Source organism: Lates calcarifer, linkage group LG23 (assembly GCF_001640805.2).
Source record: "Lates calcarifer isolate ASB-BC8 linkage group LG23, TLL_Latcal_v3, whole genome shotgun sequence".
NCBI lineage: Eukaryota > Metazoa > Chordata > Actinopteri > Centropomidae > Lates > Lates calcarifer.
In genome coordinates this window covers 4,435,280-4,454,054 of record NC_066855.1, presented here as the reverse complement: position 1 = coordinate 4,454,054, position 18,775 = coordinate 4,435,280, and the positions used below count along the sequence as shown (strand labels likewise).

Sequence of the window (18,775 nt, the reverse complement as noted above, 5' to 3'; positions counted from 1 at the left end):
ATGTTGATGGATACATTTAATAATTGTTTTTGTACACACTATAAAATGTCTAAATTGTTAAAATTGAGTTGTTATAATGCTTATCCCTCGAAACACTAACAGAGAAGGATTAAAGACTGCAGCTTTGCTCTTATTTTTCTCCTCTGTTGTAGCACAGCAGTTATTGCTTATTTTTGGTTTTGAAAAAACAAAAAAAAAAACAACAAAAAATACATATTCAGACAAACATGCTAATTTAAAACTGTGGTGCACTTGTAGGCCTTAACTGGAAAAAAACATTTATATTACATCTTATTGCTTATTGCTGGCAAAAAAAGATAAAAATGGACTGACCATATTGCACATTTCTGGGCTGAATGACATATTATAAATGTTGCAAATTCTTCTTCATTGTGGGAAATGCAGGCATTTAGGGACCTGATCTGTGTGACTTTTGTGGTTGGTGTGTTTTGAAGCAGAAGTTCTGTGATCGAGTCAGGAAGGTCATTTTGTCTGGTTCTAGACCCGCAGAGGCTCACAGATGAATGCTTCTGTCCTCTCTACCTGACCTGCTGCTGCAAGGATTACAATCATTCAGGCTGCTTTTTAATTAAGCCCACTCTCTCTCGAATGCATGCACTCACCCATACACACACGGACAGATGTGCGCACGCACGTTTTGCACAGCTGTAACAGGCACACAGCCTGGCACAGAGGAGCAACAGCACTGCTGTTAAGTACAAGCGGGTCAGTGGGGAAGGCCTGCCCTGGCACTCAATAGCACATAGCCAAATGGATGTGTGGCAAGAACACACAACTGTACACACACACAGACACGCATGTACACGTAGACAAGAAGCTGGCAAGTGTGCCCAAATCCAAGGATGTACACTTGTGTCCATGATGCTGTTCACTCCACCCTGCTCTTTTTGCTCATTTTCAGCTTGCGTTGCTTTAGCAGCATATGGACTGGAAAAAGAAAGAAAATAAAGGCAGGCCAACTCACTGTGCTGTGTCTGTTTTGGGCCAAAATGCTGTGTTAGAATTTTTAGCAGCGCAGAGTTTAGTCTCTTTGGTAGCAGAGCCGCAGCACCCACCCTACCCCCTCCCCCTCCCCCACACCCCAACAGAATTTTGTTGTTTTTCCCTTAATTGTTCTCCTCTGGTGCACAGCAGATGCTGGCTGTGCATTTGTGAGGCAGACAGACAGACACACACACAGAGAGAGGATGTGTTTCTGTGTGAATATTTTTGTGTTGACTGGTGTTTGAGTCGTGAGCAAGAGAATGAGTGTGGGTGTTACCTCCACCGACATTTAAATAATTGCCTTTAGCATTTTCCCGGAAGCATAATATCCCAGGCAAGACTGCGTGTGTCTCTGTGTGTGCGCGCATTTTCAGTATGCCTGGGAATTATATAGAGGTTCATGTTCTTGTGTAGCATCACAGGGGTCTGGGAGAATATTCCACTTCTGGCTAGACACAGAGAGGAGTGTGTAAGAAAGAAGGAGAGAGACAGTGTGGGACAGCAGCAATGAATCATCTATGATAGCACAGACTGACCTCATGCTGCTCCTGTATTGCATCTTTTGTTCTGTTGTAACAGTTCTTACAGAAAACTGCTTTTGTGCTACTTGTTTTTTTTTTTTTGTCTTTTCTGTTGTTGTTGAAAAGCGTCTTGACTATTCATGGAATAGAATTCAAAAAGGCAGACAAGCAAACAAACAAGTGTATGATATTTATGAAGCATGGCGCGTCTGTTTCACATTCTGCTGCCTTTTTTTGTTCCTGACATGACATACAGTGTAACATCAGAATGTGTTTACATGCTGTGCTAGTATCATCTCCTCAGTGAAGATTGAAGTCAAACTGCAGTGTTAGGTTGAAACATCAATACATACTTTTGTTAGTACCTACACCTTAAAAAATTAAATGCCTCTTCTTGCATGTAGATTTAAATTCTGTTTCTTTTATTTTCATTTTTTTAATGCCAAGGTACCTTTTAACATGTTTGAATAACTGCAGAAGCTTTACAAGATTAAAACCTGAGTGCAACTGTACTAGCAGTACATACAGTATTAGACCAGTTGAATAAAAACACATTATTGAAGCAGACATCTTAAAATTAATGGCTTAGCTTGATTATTTGAGGTGTGAGATTTGCACACAGTGAAATTAGACCCTGCAGCTCTTCCCCTAACTGTGTGTAAAAATGATCCACTGGTTAAAAAAGGGTTTAAGTATGTACTTGTAGTACTGGTAGTGACTATTATTCAAGACCTCCTGTGGTTACTCCACAATAAAACCCATACATTCTGGGTTCCCCTTTCCACTGTCTCCCCCCTGTTGTGGTAGCTGCAACACACAACACACACTTGTTATTTGTTTAAGGGTATGGAGATGGGATTTAAGATAATTAAGACACCTGCAGAATGAGATCTAGGCTGCTTGCCCAGAGGTAATACATGTGCACATGTGCATTAACAGATACAGCCTGCAGGATCACATCATCTAATGGCATCACAAAAATAAGCTGTAGTCTTTCAGTGATTGATGTCAGAGAAATGTAGAATTAATAGGAACAGATGAGACTGAAGAACAGACGTGTGCTCAATGCATTTTCTTTGTGTCTTCATTTATGGGTGTGTGTGTGTCTCTCCATGTGCGTGCGAGTCTATCAGCCATGCATGTACATTGTGCAGAGCGTGTGTGAGTAATGTGTTAATGGAGGAGCTGGAACATATGCTTCCACAGCTCGTTCTCCACTGAGCGATGCCCTGTCCTCCCCAGTGATGGATTGAAGATGCGGGTTCATTAACAGATAGCAGCTTCTTTAATAAATGCAGTCGTTAGTTGTGCCGTGGTGGGGTTATTCTGCATTTACTAGCTAATCACGCCTTTGTCTTCATTCGCAGATTCCTGGTAACTATCCCTGCAGGTTTCGGGGGTGTTGGTAAATAGCATTTGAAGCCTTGCCTCAGTAGTAGTTTAAATCTTTTCTCTTTTAATGCTTTTGGATTAATTAAGATGGCATGTGGTGATTCTTTGGTATTATCGCAAAGGTTGAGATTGTTTCCTTCTGTGATTTTTTTAAAATGTCACACCTTGTATTACCATGGATTTAGGTAACATTTGTCATGCTATTCCTCAAGTCTGTCTTTATACTCTTAAGTTCTTTTTCCCCTCGCTGAAGAATCAAAGTGTTTTCACTTGTTATTATCAATCTGAAAAGGGCCTGTGTCCTGCTGATTTTAGAATAGATTTTGGAGTAGATTACTATTTCATCACTGATGATGTGCCATGAAGAGGTGCTGAGCAAGTTTTTCTTTTTAAGCAGCTTTTGAAAGCCCACACCAGGTGATTTCACTGATTAGTTTCTCCTTTCTTGAAGGTGTGTTCTCTGTGAAATCATCCACTGTAGTCTTTAAAACCTGAGGGAGTGAAGGTTGCCTATTCCCCTAATTAACTGTTAGAATGTTATAAGGTTTCTTATCATTAAAATCATTCCAATATGTTTTTTTCCTGTGTCATAGGTGCTTCAACACATCTTGAACCCAGCTTTCTTGTACAGCTTTGAGAAGGGTGAAGGTGAGCAGCTGCTTGGACCGCCCAACCCTGAAGGAGACAATCCTGAAAGTATTACCAGCGTCTTCATCACTAAGGTATACATGCACACACATGCTTGCAGGCATTCTTTTTCCTCTTCTCAACATTTATCTTCACATTCAACCCTGCTCACTTCTCCCCTCTGCTTTCTTTGTTCATTACTCAACAACTTTGTCTCTCCATCAGCCCCTCTGATTTCATTACCTGCTGCATTTCCTCTCATAATGCCTTATCAGTCCAACACATCTCCACCCTCTCAGTCATCATCAACCACATCCCACTTAGTATGATTCTTCTTCCCTGCTTAATTGCTGGCATCCCATCTTTTGCTACTTCCTTTTCGTCTCGTCCATCTGTCTTTTTCTCTCTTCCTCCCACCACGCCACCAGTTCCCTCTTCCCATCACGTTTCATTCATCAGACCAGACTATAATTCCTGGTGTAAATGTCATGGTGTGACCATGCTAAAGGTCAGCATGTTTGTTTGTGCTCTGGCAGATCTCATCACTGACTAACACCAGTCCTAATGGCTGCTAATGGCTCCTCTACGGTCTGGTTAAAACTAATTTCCTCGCTCACCTCCCTCTTTCTGTCTGTTCTCCTCTCTACCTCCTCTCCAGGGAATTCAGATGGTGATGGGTATTTTTGAGTGGGGAGCTGTCTTTCTGAAAGACGGTTTCAATATGTGAGAGAGTGGATTGCTGTTGTGCTGCAGTGTCACTCAGATGTAATTCTTGGAAGTAAACAATAGTGCAGTATAGTATACTGTAGCTATTCAGGGAAACAGTATATTCAGTAGAATGTAGTTTTCTTTCTTATTTATATAGATGAGATGCATTAAGTCGTCTAAGACTTCTGTTGACCTCATCTCAGATCTCAGGCATTTTTGTTCTACATGCACAAAAAAGTTGTGCCACTGGCATTGTGCAATGGACACCAAAATCTGTTCCTGTTTCCTCTTCACCCAGCACTATGTAACCCCCACATCTCTCCCATCCCTCTCCAAGGTTCTGGACCCAGAGAAGCAGGCTGACCTGCTGGACTCACTGAGAATCTGCCTGCTGCAGTTCTCCACCCTGCTGGTGGAGCATGCACCGCACCACATTCACGACAACAACAAGTCACGCAACAGCAAGCTGCGGCGCCTCATGACCTTCGCCTGGCCGTGCCTGCTGCCCAAAGCCTGCGTGGACCCTGCCTGCAAATACAGCGGTCACTTACTTCTGGCCCACATCATCGCAAAGTTTGCCATTCACAAGAAGATCGTCCTGCAGGTGAGGAGAGATACAAAGACAGAAAGGAAACATGGAACATGGGTTTAACGTTACCTAAAATTTAAGACTGAGAATACACATAAAACTTGTTTAGTAGATGTAAAAAGCATATCTATGCAGGAAGACAAAACAAGGAAATCATTAAGATGAAAAAGATTCAACTGAAATTAAAGCGCAAAAGCAGTCTACACAATGGAAGATACTTAGAATAAGTACACTTACTGTGTGAATAGTGCTTGTGGAGAAAGATGATGATATAGTGGAATTGAGCAAATGGTAAGGGTGTATATTTGTTTGCGAGAGTGAGAAAGTGAAAGAGTGTGTGTTTATCTGCATTGTCTGAAAGCCCACATCCAATGAAATATGAATGTGTAGAAAGGGAAACAGTAGTTAAAGGGTTTGGAAGAAGAAAAGGAAACCGTTGGTATGTTACCAAATTAGATATGGTTTGTGTACTCTGTATAGGTCTTCCACAGCCTGCTGAAGGCCACACACTATGGAGGCACGGGCCATTGTACGGCAGGCCATGGCCATTCTGACCCCAGCTGTGCCCGCCCGCATGGAGGATGGCCACCAGATGTTGACCCACTGGACTCGCAAAATCATTGTAGAGGAGGGACACACAGTACCGCAGCTGGTTCACATCCTGCATCTCATTGTGCAGCACTTCAGGGTAAGCGGATATAAACGATCAATGGTGCACTGGTCAATAGTACACCACCTACTGTCAGTCCATCACTATTGAATGTATTGATTCCCAGCATATTTATTCAGGCTGGGTGGAGGCAGACAGGACAGTCCAAACAAATCTGATTTCTGTCTTCTGTGTCATACAATAATCATGATGAACGCGTCTACACAGTTTGCTAAAATTAACACATTGTGGTGTTCATCCCAATGCCGACCACACAAAGTAATCTGTTTCATAAGGTTGGCTAATTACTGATGATAGAGTGTCTGCGTATAGTTTACATTTTATGGTACTTTTAGGTAACCTGCCACCACAAAGAGTGAGAGGGCAATTCTTCTGTACATCCACTGCCATTTCTTGCTGCTACCAGCTCACTGCTCAGTGTGGCTTCAGCAACTGCAGGGAACCACATGGGGAAAAAGATTGGAGGAGCTATTTTTTACTGATTATCTGAGTGCCTTGGATCATATGACACCTCTGAACCAGTCCATGGGGCAAAAAATTAAAAGCTGGATTATCTTTTATGGTACAATTAGTAGTTTTTATGATATTAGTCATGTAAACTTGAGTTTCACATTGGTGGTAACCATGACAATGGTGCTGTGCTCTGTTGTCTCCTAGTCAAAAGCAGGATCATTAACTCTGGGCAGTGTGTGTAACTCTGGGCAGTGAAGTTGACAGTTACTGTCTGCTGCCTGTAATCGCCTTAATGCAGATACATTCTCAGACACACCCTTCACAATGATCATCAGCAGAGTCAAAGAGCAACTTGTCTGTGCACAAGGCAACACCAGCAAAGGATCATTGGCCTTTATGTTTGCCCTTGTCCTCAGATGTCCGAGACACTCTGCCCTCTTGCTCCTTTGGCTGATGTTTGCCGCCTTGCCAGTCAGAGAGCGACAGTCTCTTAGCAGAAGACTGACATTTTCCTCAGCTCCCCTCTCTATCTCACTGACAGGCTGCTCTCACTGGGCCAGATGACTAATCTAATGTAATCACATCAGCATAATTACACTGGGGAGGAGATAATGACAGACAGATGAGAGACTTTGTGTGTGTATGTGTATGATAAAGAAATAGAGAGATTGTGCGCGTGTTTGTCTGTGTGCACACGTGATGGACAGGGCTTAGCCACTTTGTTATTAAGGGGCTGTGAAGTCGTGCTCTATCGACTATAATTACCCTCAAAGTGAGAAGCTTTAATATTCTTTGACACTGGCAACAGCCCTCAGATAGACATCTCATCTCTTGCTCTTTTGTCTGCGTGTGTCTCTGCGTTTGAGAGTCCCAGTTCGGTTTGCGATGAAGTTAAGTGACTCTTGAGTGTGACTCTTGAGAGTGTGAATGCTTTGGGCTAAGTGTGTGTCATCATGTCCTTGAGACTAAGTGGGAATACGACTTTAGAGTTTGCCTCTTCTGACTAAGTGTCTCAGAGTGATTGAGCACCCTGTTTAACTTTGCATGTGTTATCACCCCAAAATCTGGAGCAACGTATGACCAGTGTAGAAGAAATGAAACCTCCTGTAAATCAAGACAGTTGCCTTTGATTGGCTTTTGATTTTTAACAGGCAATGGAAAAAGTAGTTATGATCAGTGATGATTATGGTAAAACAGACCATTTAACACCATGATAAAAACTTGGGGATAATTCTTTTCCAAGGTGATGTTGTCCTCCTTATCTTTTGTGGATGCTCTCTCTTTAGCCAAACCAGAAATAGACAATGTAAAATTAGTGTGCACAACATTCATGCTTCATTTCATTATTTTATAATCCACATAACATGTTTGGGGCTTATTGAAATTTCTGGAGCCAAATAAATTTTGGCCTGTATTTTTGGTTTTACCCATCTGGAAGGCATGCTGGCGCCAGGAGGGAAATACAAGAATATGGTTTTATGTGAGAAATGTTTTTTTGATGGACACACACCATGGGGGGAGTTTAACTATCTTGCAAAACAGGATTGTTTCTAAACTTATAATCCTGCAAAATGTATCAGTGTTTTTCTCTTCCATGCTTGAAAGCTATGCAACATGTTGAGTCACTGCTTGATTTTATTATATAAATTTCACATACTTATTCTTAAATGTGTACCCCTTGGTGTCTCTTTCCAGGTGTACTACCCTGTGCGCCACCACCTGGTGCAGCACATGATCAGTGCAATGCAGCGTCTGGGCTTCACCCCCAGTGTGACCATAGAGCAAAGGAAACTGGCTGTTGACCTGGCTGAGGTGGTCATTAAGTGGGAATTACAGAGAATCAAAGACCAGCAGGTGAGTTCTTGGATTATGTAAATACACAGTCACACCCAAAACCAAACAGAGAGGCTAGACATGCTTAATATTTTGCAAAATAAAGCTATTTATCTTAGTGATTAAAATATTCTCTCACCCATAATCCATAATACTCCTGACTCATAATCTTGTAGCAGCTGGTCAAAAACCTTGACAAGATATACACATATCTTAACATATTTCTGGAAACTGTAATTATGTTTGTTTCACCCCTATCCTCCCCCACTCTCCCATCTGCCCCTCTCTTTGGTGTGGCAGCCGGAGTCTGAGGCTGAAGTAGCTGCTGGTGGTGAAGGAACAAGCGGGGGAGCAGTGAAAAGAGGGCTGTCTCTGGAAGCTGCTGCCACTGGACAGGACGTCAAGAGGTTCCGTACAGCAGCTGGAGCAGCCTCCACGGTGAGCTCAATCAACAGTCACTCAGATGCCAGCAGAATGTGGCAGTGGCTGACAGGTCCCCCTGCCCACTCGCTTTAGCAAGGAACAGGCTACACAGTAGTTCATTACATCTTGTTAGATTTCGATTACACCCTCCAAAATTAACGTCTTACCTTCAGAGTTCTTGCTTGGTGTCCCTGTGCTTCAGTGCTTCTCTGGATGATTGCAGAACATTTTGAAAGATCCTTTAATCAGACAACCATTTTTACATCTGCCTGAGAAAAACATTGCCACATCAGCGATGACAGCGTGGTTGTTGTTGCCTTTCTCCACGCTTCCTTACAACCGTAGTGCAGCTGCACTGTTTCATCTTAGTTTCATCCCACTGTGGTCTGTTTTTTCTGAGGTCTCAAAACTGGATGAGATGCCTGTGTTACAAGAAGTGCCTTTTCAAAATCAGAACCTAAGTTGTTGAATTACACTGTGGTTAATCACTGATGCGTACAAAGATAATCCTTGGTCTATTTTTATTTATAATAGAAACTTGCTGCAGCATTAGCTTGCAATCACAAGTCTCCAGGTTTTGCTAGACACCGTTATGATGCTTCCTTACTGCATCTGTCTGTGGCTGTGTGTCATAGACTGGAAAGCCATGATTGGGCAGTGAACACATAGTTCAAATAAAGTTTATTGACTGGCTTCACCTATTGTACAGTGATATTTCTCATTTTGGTATAAATAGCTAACGAATTCCAAAATGTGAATGTCTTACTCTTACTGAAAATGTTGAAAGCCTAATTGACATTTTTTACTTTGATAAAGGCAACACAACAGCACTTTGGCTGTTCGTATATGCACACAACATCCTGCAAAGCATCGCAAATCACAGACACAACCACAGATTCTTTTTTATTATGTGTTTAAAATCACTTTAATACCTAAACAAAAGCTGCTGTACTTTCTGTAAACACTGGCATAGGTCTTAGTAGTCGCAGTCATAATGACAGGGTAATTTCCAGCTTCTTTTACCTGATGTCAGAATAATGCAATAGTAGCATTTGTTTCTACTAGAGCTGTGGAAAATGTTAATTGTTCAGAAATTGCCGGGATAATTATCAGGAAATCATGGCTCCAGCCCACGTTTCACTGTAAGCAAGGAACAGGAAAAAAAAAAGATTTTTTGTAGGCTCTCCCCTGATATTCCCCACTGACTAAGGACTTTATATAATGTTTGCACTGCTGTCACAGAGTGTTATCATGTATGTCTACAGTTTCTAAGCCACTGGAGGTTTAATGTTTTTTTTTTTTAATAGACTCTGCTTTTCTCAGTATAAAAACTGACATATTAATAATTATGTTTATATGTGTTTTTAGGTGTTTGGCCGCAGCCAGTCCATGCCAGGTACAGAGACCATGCTCACCAAACCTGTCGAGAAACAACATACAGACACTGTGGTGAACTTCCTCATCAGGATTGCATGCCAGGTAACACCCCCACCGTCACCACCACAGACACACATAGCACTTCATCTCACTCACACCAGGTACAGTTCTGCCATCCATAGCGCCTGCCAGGTAGGACAGAACTATTCTAACCCCTCAGTGGTGAAGGTAGGACACACCTGGTGGCTGTCCTAACACATCTCCACACACTCACACACGCACAGACCTTGCACAGCTGTCCCTTGGTCTAGTGGCAGTGATGACCTTTGTTCCAAGCCTGAAATAGACTGTTGAGATTCACTCACCTTGACTTTTCTTACTTTCTTTTTTTGGGCCAAGCTCCATTCTCACTGTTCATTCAACCATCTCTGTTGAATATAACCTTCTGTATAACCGGTGAGGATAAGTCACTGCTCACAGAACAGTCTATAGAAACACAGTCTTTCCATTGTATTCCACCTGATGACAGTGTATTGTGATACTAAATTGATCCCGGTACAAAAACTGTATCTTTCCACTGGATTACCATCAACCAAAGAACACCACACATAGAGCTGTTAGGGATTCATTATCTTCCTTGAGGATGCCTATGCAGGGTGGATGCTTGTCACCATGAAGGCTTGAACTAGGCTTTCTGATTGAGGGACAGTTTCCCTCTCGGCTATGCTATGCTGATATGATTTCTTACCGTGTCAGGATGCCATTGTGATATTGAAGATTAAGACCCATTGTCACTGATAAGGATAATGATACCAATCTTCCTCCTGCTCTCCTGTCCAGGTGAATGACAGCACCAACGTGGCCGGGTCTCCAGGGGAGCTGCTGTCCCGTCGATGTGTTAGCCTGATGAAGACTGCCCTCAGGCCTGACATGTGGCCTCGCGCCGAGCTCAAGCTACAGTGGTTTGACAAACTACTTATGACAGTGGTAAGACGGTATATGCCTACAGAATGGACCAGTTGGTCCTTATGTACCTTATTAGGCTCCCTTTATATTTCATGTAGCCAGATTTATGCTTGTGTTGGTGACATTTTTGGTGCTGAGCTGTCATTACTGCTGTGTTTCTGCACAGCTTTTATCAGAGATCATTTGTCAGTCAGTGTCCAGACCTGTCATGACTTTTCCTTGGATTTCCCATTTATTAATATGAACTTTTCGAAAGTGTCTGGCTCATCTTGTCTGTTTAGTTATGGGGACTATTGCTGTACTTCTGTGAAGTCCAAAAACAGTATTTGTTGTTTAAAATTGCCAGTGAAAGTGAAACAGCATTTCAGGCAAAATTCAGAATATTCAGGCTTGTTATTGTTTTGGCTAACAGCAGTAAGCAGCAAACAGTAAGGGATAACTGATGTGTCTCTGCTGTTTTCCTTCCCAGAGACTGCAGAAGTTTCCCTCTTCCTGCTTAAGCTCTTAGTGTTTGCTCTAATGCCTCCAAGTCCTTTGTCTGTTATCAGTAATACATGAAGTGAGGCACAAACTGCCATAATGACAAAATAATGACTGGTGAGATAACAGGAGTCTATCCGTGTTGGCCTGTGCCTTCTCATTCAACCCCCCCACCCCACCCCACCACTCCTCTTCATCCTAAACTCCTCATCCTGTATCGCCCCACTGTGCCTCTCTGCATCTCTCCTCCCTGCCTTTCTCCCTGTCTCTTGCCACCACTGCCTCCTCTCATCTCTTCTTTTCTTTTCAGCCTCTTATCACAGCCTCTTCTCTCTCTCTCTCTCTCTCTCTCTCTCTCTCTCTCTCTCTCTCTCTCTCTCTCTCTCCCCCTCCCTCTCTCTCTCTAGCCGTTGCTCCTCTCCTCTCTACTCATCTCTTTGGTCTGATGTGGCGCCACTTTTCAGACGAGGTTATCACCATGCACCCACAATTGTCACGTACTTCCCCTTGTTCTCTTTTGGGGATCTCTGCATTGGCCACTCCTTTCTCTTTGCCTAGACACACACACACACAAACCCAGTCAGCCCCTCCTGATCCCATAGGGATGGTCTGACAAACAAGGCTTTCTGTGGGTCTTATGCAGATGCACAGACACAGGCCCTTCCCCCTTGGGAGCATGCTCTACCTGCCCAGCCGTCTTACTCAGACTAATGAACAATGCTCTAAATCGGATTACCTTTTATCATCTCATTGTACTGCCATGACAGTGATTAAGAGTCAGGAGGAGTGGTGCGAGAGGGCAAATTAGGAGGAGCAGAGGACACGCACACAAAAAATGCACACAATCACACACATACATATGCCCTATCTGCATGGCTCTGGAGACAAGGTCCCATTCTGTTAATACTGTGCCAAATCAATACCACCTTAATATCTACCAGCAGTCTTATCACAAGAGTCACCTTGTTCATTAGCCAAGATTAGTGCCATGGATCTGTCCCAGATTATCCTCTTGGCCCTGCCATCATTGTAAACCTTGATTGCAATTTAGACAAAATTAGTACCTGATGTTGGCCATTGATCTTTGGTTTAGCAGCAATCACAATGCCTTAGTTCTTTTGTGTGAGAAATACCTCTATGTATACATATTGATTTTTTAGTTGTCTGGATTTTGTATAGAATAAAACCTTGAATGATTTATGTATCTGAGGAGTTTGCACTATAGTTTTTCTTGCTTTATTTAAGCATTGTACACTATATGGCTATAACATATATTTGCATGTTTAGCTAAATATGGGGATCACATTTAATAAGAAGCATAATAGGTGCTAAATATTTCTGTCTTTTGCAACAAAAATACATTATTAGCATTATTCATGTACACACTCCTTCTACTCCACTGATCGGTTTCACTGTTCTCCCCTGTGTCCCGTCAGGAGCAACCAGCACAGGCTAACATTTCCAACATCTGCACTGGACTAGAGATCCTGTGCTTCCTGCTGACTGTGCTGCAGTCCCCAGCCATCCTGGCCCACTTCAAGCCCCTCCAACGGGGCATCGCTGCATGCATGACCTGTGGCAACACCAAAGTCCTGCGGGCTGTCCACTCCCTCCTTTCTCGCCTCATGAGCATCTTCCCCACTGAGCCTAGTAAGTTTCCACTGCGTAATACATAAATTCAAACAGGGATTGAGTCATACCAGTAATACTTAAAACTCAGGAAGGCACTGCATCTCACGAGTTCTCTCTTGAGAAATTATCCACTGCACACTGCCTGGCCAAAAAAAAGTTGCCACCTGGATTTAACTAAGCAAATAAGAGCCTCCTATTGGATAATTACTGCATGGGCGATTATCTTTCAGCTATTTATTTTAAGTTATTTAACCCCAACCGATGTAATGAGTAGCTTCTCATTTCTTAAACAACCATGTCAAAAGACACATCCTGTGGTTGTGGAAAAGATGTTAGCCTGTTTGAGAAGGATCAAATCATTGGCATGCATCAAGCAGAGAAAACATCTCAGGAGAATGCAGAAACTACAAAAACTGGGTTAAGAACTGTCCAATGCATTATTAAAAACTGGAAGGATAGTGGGGAACCATCGTCTTCGAGGAAGAAATGTGGTCGGAAAAAAAATCCTGATTGATCGTGATCGGCGATCACTTAAACGTTTGGTGAAATCAAATCCTAGAAAGACAACAATAGAATTCAGGGGTATGTTTAATAGTGAAAGTAAGAGCATTTCCACATGCACAATGCAAAAGGAACTCAAGGGATTGGGACTGAACAGCTGTCTAGCCTTAACGAAAACCACTAATCAGTGAGGCAAATCAAAAAAAAAAGGCTTCAGTTTGCTAGGGAGCATAAAGATTGGACTCTGGAACAATGGAAGAAGGTCATGTGGTCTGATGAGTCCAGGTTTACCCTGTTCCAGAGTGATGGGCGCATCAGGGTAAGAAGAGAGGCAGATGAAGTGATGCATCCATCATGCCTAGTGCCTACTGTACAAGCCTGTGGGGGCAGTGCTATGATCTGGGGTTGCTGCAGTTGGTCAGGTCTAGGTTCAGCAACATTATGTGCCCAAAGAATGAGGTCAGCTGACTACCTGGATACACTGAATGACCAGGTTATTCCATCAATAGATTTTTTCTTTCCTGATGGCACAGGCATATTCCAAGATAACAATGCCAGGATTCATCAGGCTCAAATTGTGAAAGAGTGGTTCAGGGAGCACGAGACATCATTTTCCAGACCTTAAGCTCATTGAGAATCTTTGGGATGTGCTGGAGAAGACTTTGCGCAGTGGTCCGACTCTCCCATCATCAATACAAGATCTTGGTGAAAAATTAATGCAACACTGGACGGAAATAAATCTTGTGACATTGCAGAAGCTTATCGAAACACAATGCTACAACGAAAGGCGGTCCAACAAAATATTAGAGTGTGTGACCTTTTTTTTGGTAGCGACTTTTTTTTTGGCCAGGCAGCGTATTTGTACCACTGTTCTCTTCTGTTAGGATAATTGATGCTTAAATTCTTAAGCTTATTTTGCTTTGCCATGTGTTAAAAGCAAGGCATTAGATTTTCAGCTGTTCTTTGTTTGAAGCAAATGTTGTTCTCTTTCTCCAGGCACATCAAGTGTGGCTTCCAAGTATGAGGAATTGGAGTGTCTGTATGCGGCTGTGGGCAAAGTCATCTACGAGGGACTTACCAACTATGAAAAAGCCACAAGTAACACTAACCCCACACAGCTCTTTGGTAAGACCTTCAGCTCTCCAGTTCTCCCTCTTTTCTTCCTCTCATTAATTCATTTCTATCCCCTTGTGCTCTGTTACTCTCACTTTGTTGCTCATAAACCCTGTTTTTTTTTTTTTAAATATATTTCACACTCCCACTCTTTTCCCCACAAAAGCAAGCTATCTCTCAGTCACTTTTAGCAATTAAGTCCAGTGAGTGGGTCGTTAAAATGCAAGCCGATGGGCCCTGCTGCTTAGACTAACATCTGGTCTGTTTAAACGGAGGCCACAGTCCAGCGGTTTGGGAAAGGTTGTCTTGGGAAGGATTGCTGCTTTCGGCTACCTTCCCTGTACAAACATTACTGTTATCCACCCAGATGTAGTAGAGTATTTATGGAAAAGATTTACATTAAAGCTTATTCTAAGGAGACTATCGTTATTATTATTATTATTATTATTATTATTATTATTATTATTATTATTATTATACTATTTTAAAATACAGTATAGCAGCTTTCCAAATAAAGGACTTAATGTGACCAAATGGCAATTGGAGAGCAGTGTAAAGGTAATGCTGTTTGGTATGGTTTCCCAAAATGGCAGCTGTGGTCAATAGGGAGCTTTTGGTATCCTGCTGTCGAAAAGAGGTAACACTGATGTGATGCATCCGTCTGACCAGGGGGGTGACATTTTAACATTTGTCTCCCCTCCAGGGAGCAGTGACAAAGAGGGACATTACTCATACCTATCCCTGCCTCTGTGACACACTGGAACCTTTGCTAGATTTCCTATAAAAATAGAATAAAATAAAGAATCAAGTCCTTGTCATGCTCTGAGAATGCTGACCACATGTGTATTTGTCTTTTACCTAACTCAACAGAGGTTGAGGTTCTTGTCAGATTTTTTTATTTCCTATATTTTCCTCCTTTTCACCTGCATCCCCTCCCTTCCATTTATCTTCCAGGAACACTGATGATCCTGAAGTCAGCCTGCAGTTACAATGCCAGCTACATCGACCGCCTCATCTCTATATTCATGCGCTCACTGCAGAAGATGGTGCGGGAACACCTGAGCCCGCAGCAGGCCAACCCAGGGGTCACCGAAACCAGCACAGGTACATGCCTAGGCATGAATTCAATGGAAAGATATGACAAAGCCAGGCACAGTAATAACACATACAAATATAGTTGAACAGAAGTTTAAGGATGTACAATTTACACGTATTATCAATATCAAAATACATTGTCTGTTTGTGTTCAAAAATAAGAGGAGCTAGTGTTGATTAGTTGACAATGTGATGATACTGCAAAAGCAGCAAATAAGTATTACACTCAAGCACACTCTAGCATGAATTAAAAACCATCCATACACCACGTGTTCACACCAACACATCCAAAAACCAATCACAGTAATTCCCTGATTCCAGTTAGTCTTACCCCACTGCCCCCATTTCTTCTACTATGTCTCCCTGTGTGACTCAAATATTTACCCCAGTTCTTGAGTTCATGGCACCTGAGTAGCAATTCAAGCTCAAAAGATCCACCAGACTGTGCATGAGACATCAACTGCTGTTTCAGTTGAACTTATTCTGTAGGGCTGCAGTTAAAGCTGGCTGACATTATCAGGAAGGCTAGAGTACCCAACCCCGATCCAACAAGGGGTTGACTGTGTGTGAGGCTGGTTGTACACAATACACACACGCACACTCACATGGTGACCTTCCTCAGACTCCTTTAGAGCTCAAATATCCCATGTATCTCAGCAATGCCTAGCTCCATTCAAAGACCCTATCTGAAGTTCTATATCAGTGGCCCCGCCTGTGTTCTCAATAGCCATCATGGTGAGGGGAGATCCACTCTACAGATAGTCTGGTTTCACAGGGAATGTTCCTCAACTCTGGTTCCCAGCCTGCATTGTCCCCAAGCCACTCTGGATAAAGCAAACAGATGGTCACCGTTTAATGTTTTGCTAGATTTGAAAGGGTAGACACTGTATGACGTGCGAACACAGCTTGCCTTGTATGTCTCTCTGCAGGGGTAAAGGATTGTGTAAGTGTTGTTCGTTAAAAGCTTCAGGTTTTTTTTAGCTTTGTCATGATTATTACCAAAATTCATTAATGTTTTCTGTTCACTTTCTTCTCTGAGCCTGGCTTTACCAGGTTTATAGAAGTAGGCAGTACATAATTCCTGTTGCTACTTCAGACGGGAGGTAATGGTTGTAAGATGCTATCAGTGCTTTAAATGGGCCCCTAATGACTGTATCGGGGAAACACAGACATTTACTCTCCAGTAGGAGCAGTTATATTCACTGAGACCAAAGGCTATCTGAACAGCAAGGCCTTTGCCTCTAAATTGTGTTCATGTCTCACTAATCTAATAATCTTAAGTACTTAATGTATTGAAATTTTTTTGTTGTATTTTGCCTGCTATCATTATTTAAAAAAATAGATTCACATAGCACTCCAATAGCAAATGTTAAATTGATGATGTGAGTGACTCTTGAGTAAATAGGACTTGAGGCAAAACTTTACACACAGCTCTTACATTTTGGGAAATCAGTGAAAGAAAAAAAGAACAAAAGCCATTTCCTATATGGTGGTTACTTACCTAGATAATATTGAAGGCTAAACCCAGATTATACAAACTGACTGGATAACCTCTGATCTCACAGTGACCAGTGAGTTGGTAATGCTGAGTCTCGACCTGGTGAAAACTCGACTGTCCGTCATGAGCATGGAAATGAGGAAGAACTTCATCCAGGTCATCCTCACTTCGCTGATCGAGAAGTCACCTGACCCCAAAATCCTCCGCGCTGTCGTCAAGATCGTGGAAGAGTGGGTGAAAAACAATTCGCCCATGGCTGCCAACCAGGTAAGGACGAGGTTTTTCTTAGTGTGATACAGTGAATGTTAGACTCTGAAACAACATTAAATTATACAAATATAATATGGACCAACATACAATTGTGTGATTCTGTTGACCATTGCATTATTTCTTTGATAATAGCAGATGTGAATCCAAGAGCTGAATCATCAGTGTACATTTTAAAAAGTATGAAACCTTTGGACAAACAACAAGCAAAGCACATTTTCTAAACCCAGTCAGGTTAACATTAGCATAATACCCACAGAGATGTCTTTGGTCTTTATTTTCTTTTAAGCAATAGGAGGAGAGTAAGCAGTAAAGGGTTGAGGTGGACATAGAGATGCAGTTGTTAGAAAATAACTGAACAGATTATCTGCTTTTTTTAATTTTCAGATGCCGAACCTGCGTGAGAAGTCCATTTTGCTGGTGAAGATGATGACCTACATAGAGAAGCGTTTCCCCGATGAACTTGAGTTAAACGCCCAGTTCCTGGACCTTGTTAATTACGTCTACCGGTAATTACTGCCATTCATCACATGGCCAAATGGCCGTGCCACTGACGCCATACTGCCCTTGCATCCACCTTAACAGGGGAGGATGAAGGTCGGGAGGTTGAGACGGGGAAAGACACGGGAGGTTGGGTGAAAGGGAGCAATGGAAAATGGAGATAAGGAGGGAGGGGGTTTGAAGCATGAGCTTTGTCCATTCATCTTTTTTTAAAAGATAGAAGTAAGGATATGGAAAGATAGATCATGAAAGATAGATGGGAATGCTTAGAATCTGTTGGGGGTACGTGGTAGCAGAGGAATAAATTATAGGAAACAGTAGCTATAAATAGGAAAAATTTGAAGAAGAGCAGGGTGGTATTGTGCAGGAGGAGTGAGAAAGACAGGGGGTTAGTGATTGAGATAGATATTGCGAATGGGTCTCTCACAGGTCTACAGTAGTGTCAGGACTCAGCTAACTCATGACAGGACACCCAGCAGGTGGGGGCCAGAGGGGAGAGACTGTCCTACTGCCCGCTATTCATCAAACTATGGCTCCCTTTGTCTTTCTGTCTCACACACATACACATTTAATCAGCCAAATGTACCCTGTATCCCTCCACCCCATCTGCTCTTCATGTCAGAAGGTTTAAAACAAGCAGTAAAGCCATGATGGACAGCAAGTAATGATAATGGAATGATAAAGCAGCTGTTCCAGAACAATGTGTGATTAAGAAAACAGCACAGATAGGGGCAGTATGCAGCTGTGGTAGCCTTGCCTTTGTTGTCGCTTTTATCCCACCTTCCCTCTCTCCCTATGTTATGTGAATCATACCCATGAGACTCATTCAGTGCAGCAGGATGATGTAGAAATGATGACATTTGTTATTTAAGTGCTTATTGCATGGCTATTAGTGTTTTACTATCGCTGTAGTCTCAACATCAAAGATATTCAATTTCACCCAATATTCATTGTTAACTTCAATCTCCTCACATTCCAGTGATCCTCAGCATGGCATAACATGGCTTTTTAAACATCCTGGCATGTTGTATTTGAATGTTGCCATGAGATTAATGTTTTTTTTGTCATACCTGTCATATTTATAAATAAGCCCTTAAACCCAATCAAGATTGGTTGGAATGTAT

At 42.3% G+C, this 18,775-nt stretch overlaps 1 protein-coding gene across 1 annotated transcript in view; it reads left to right on the top strand.

Annotated features, from left to right (window-relative positions):
• The window catches only part of LOC108895303 (transformation/transcription domain-associated protein), a 78,978-nt gene that overhangs the window by 23,732 nt on the left and 36,471 nt on the right, over nt 1–18,775 (top strand). Inside the window, 13 exon segments of the mRNA XM_018694028.2 lie at nt 3,512–3,640; nt 4,591–4,857; nt 5,323–5,346; nt 5,348–5,530; nt 7,661–7,819; nt 8,099–8,236; nt 9,590–9,700; nt 10,439–10,585; nt 12,481–12,694; nt 14,174–14,302; nt 15,245–15,394; nt 16,951–17,150; nt 17,538–17,659. Coding sequence (XP_018549544.1) covers nt 3,512–3,640; nt 4,591–4,857; nt 5,323–5,346; nt 5,348–5,530; nt 7,661–7,819; nt 8,099–8,236; nt 9,590–9,700; nt 10,439–10,585; nt 12,481–12,694; nt 14,174–14,302; nt 15,245–15,394; nt 16,951–17,150; nt 17,538–17,659 — 1,973 coding nt within the window.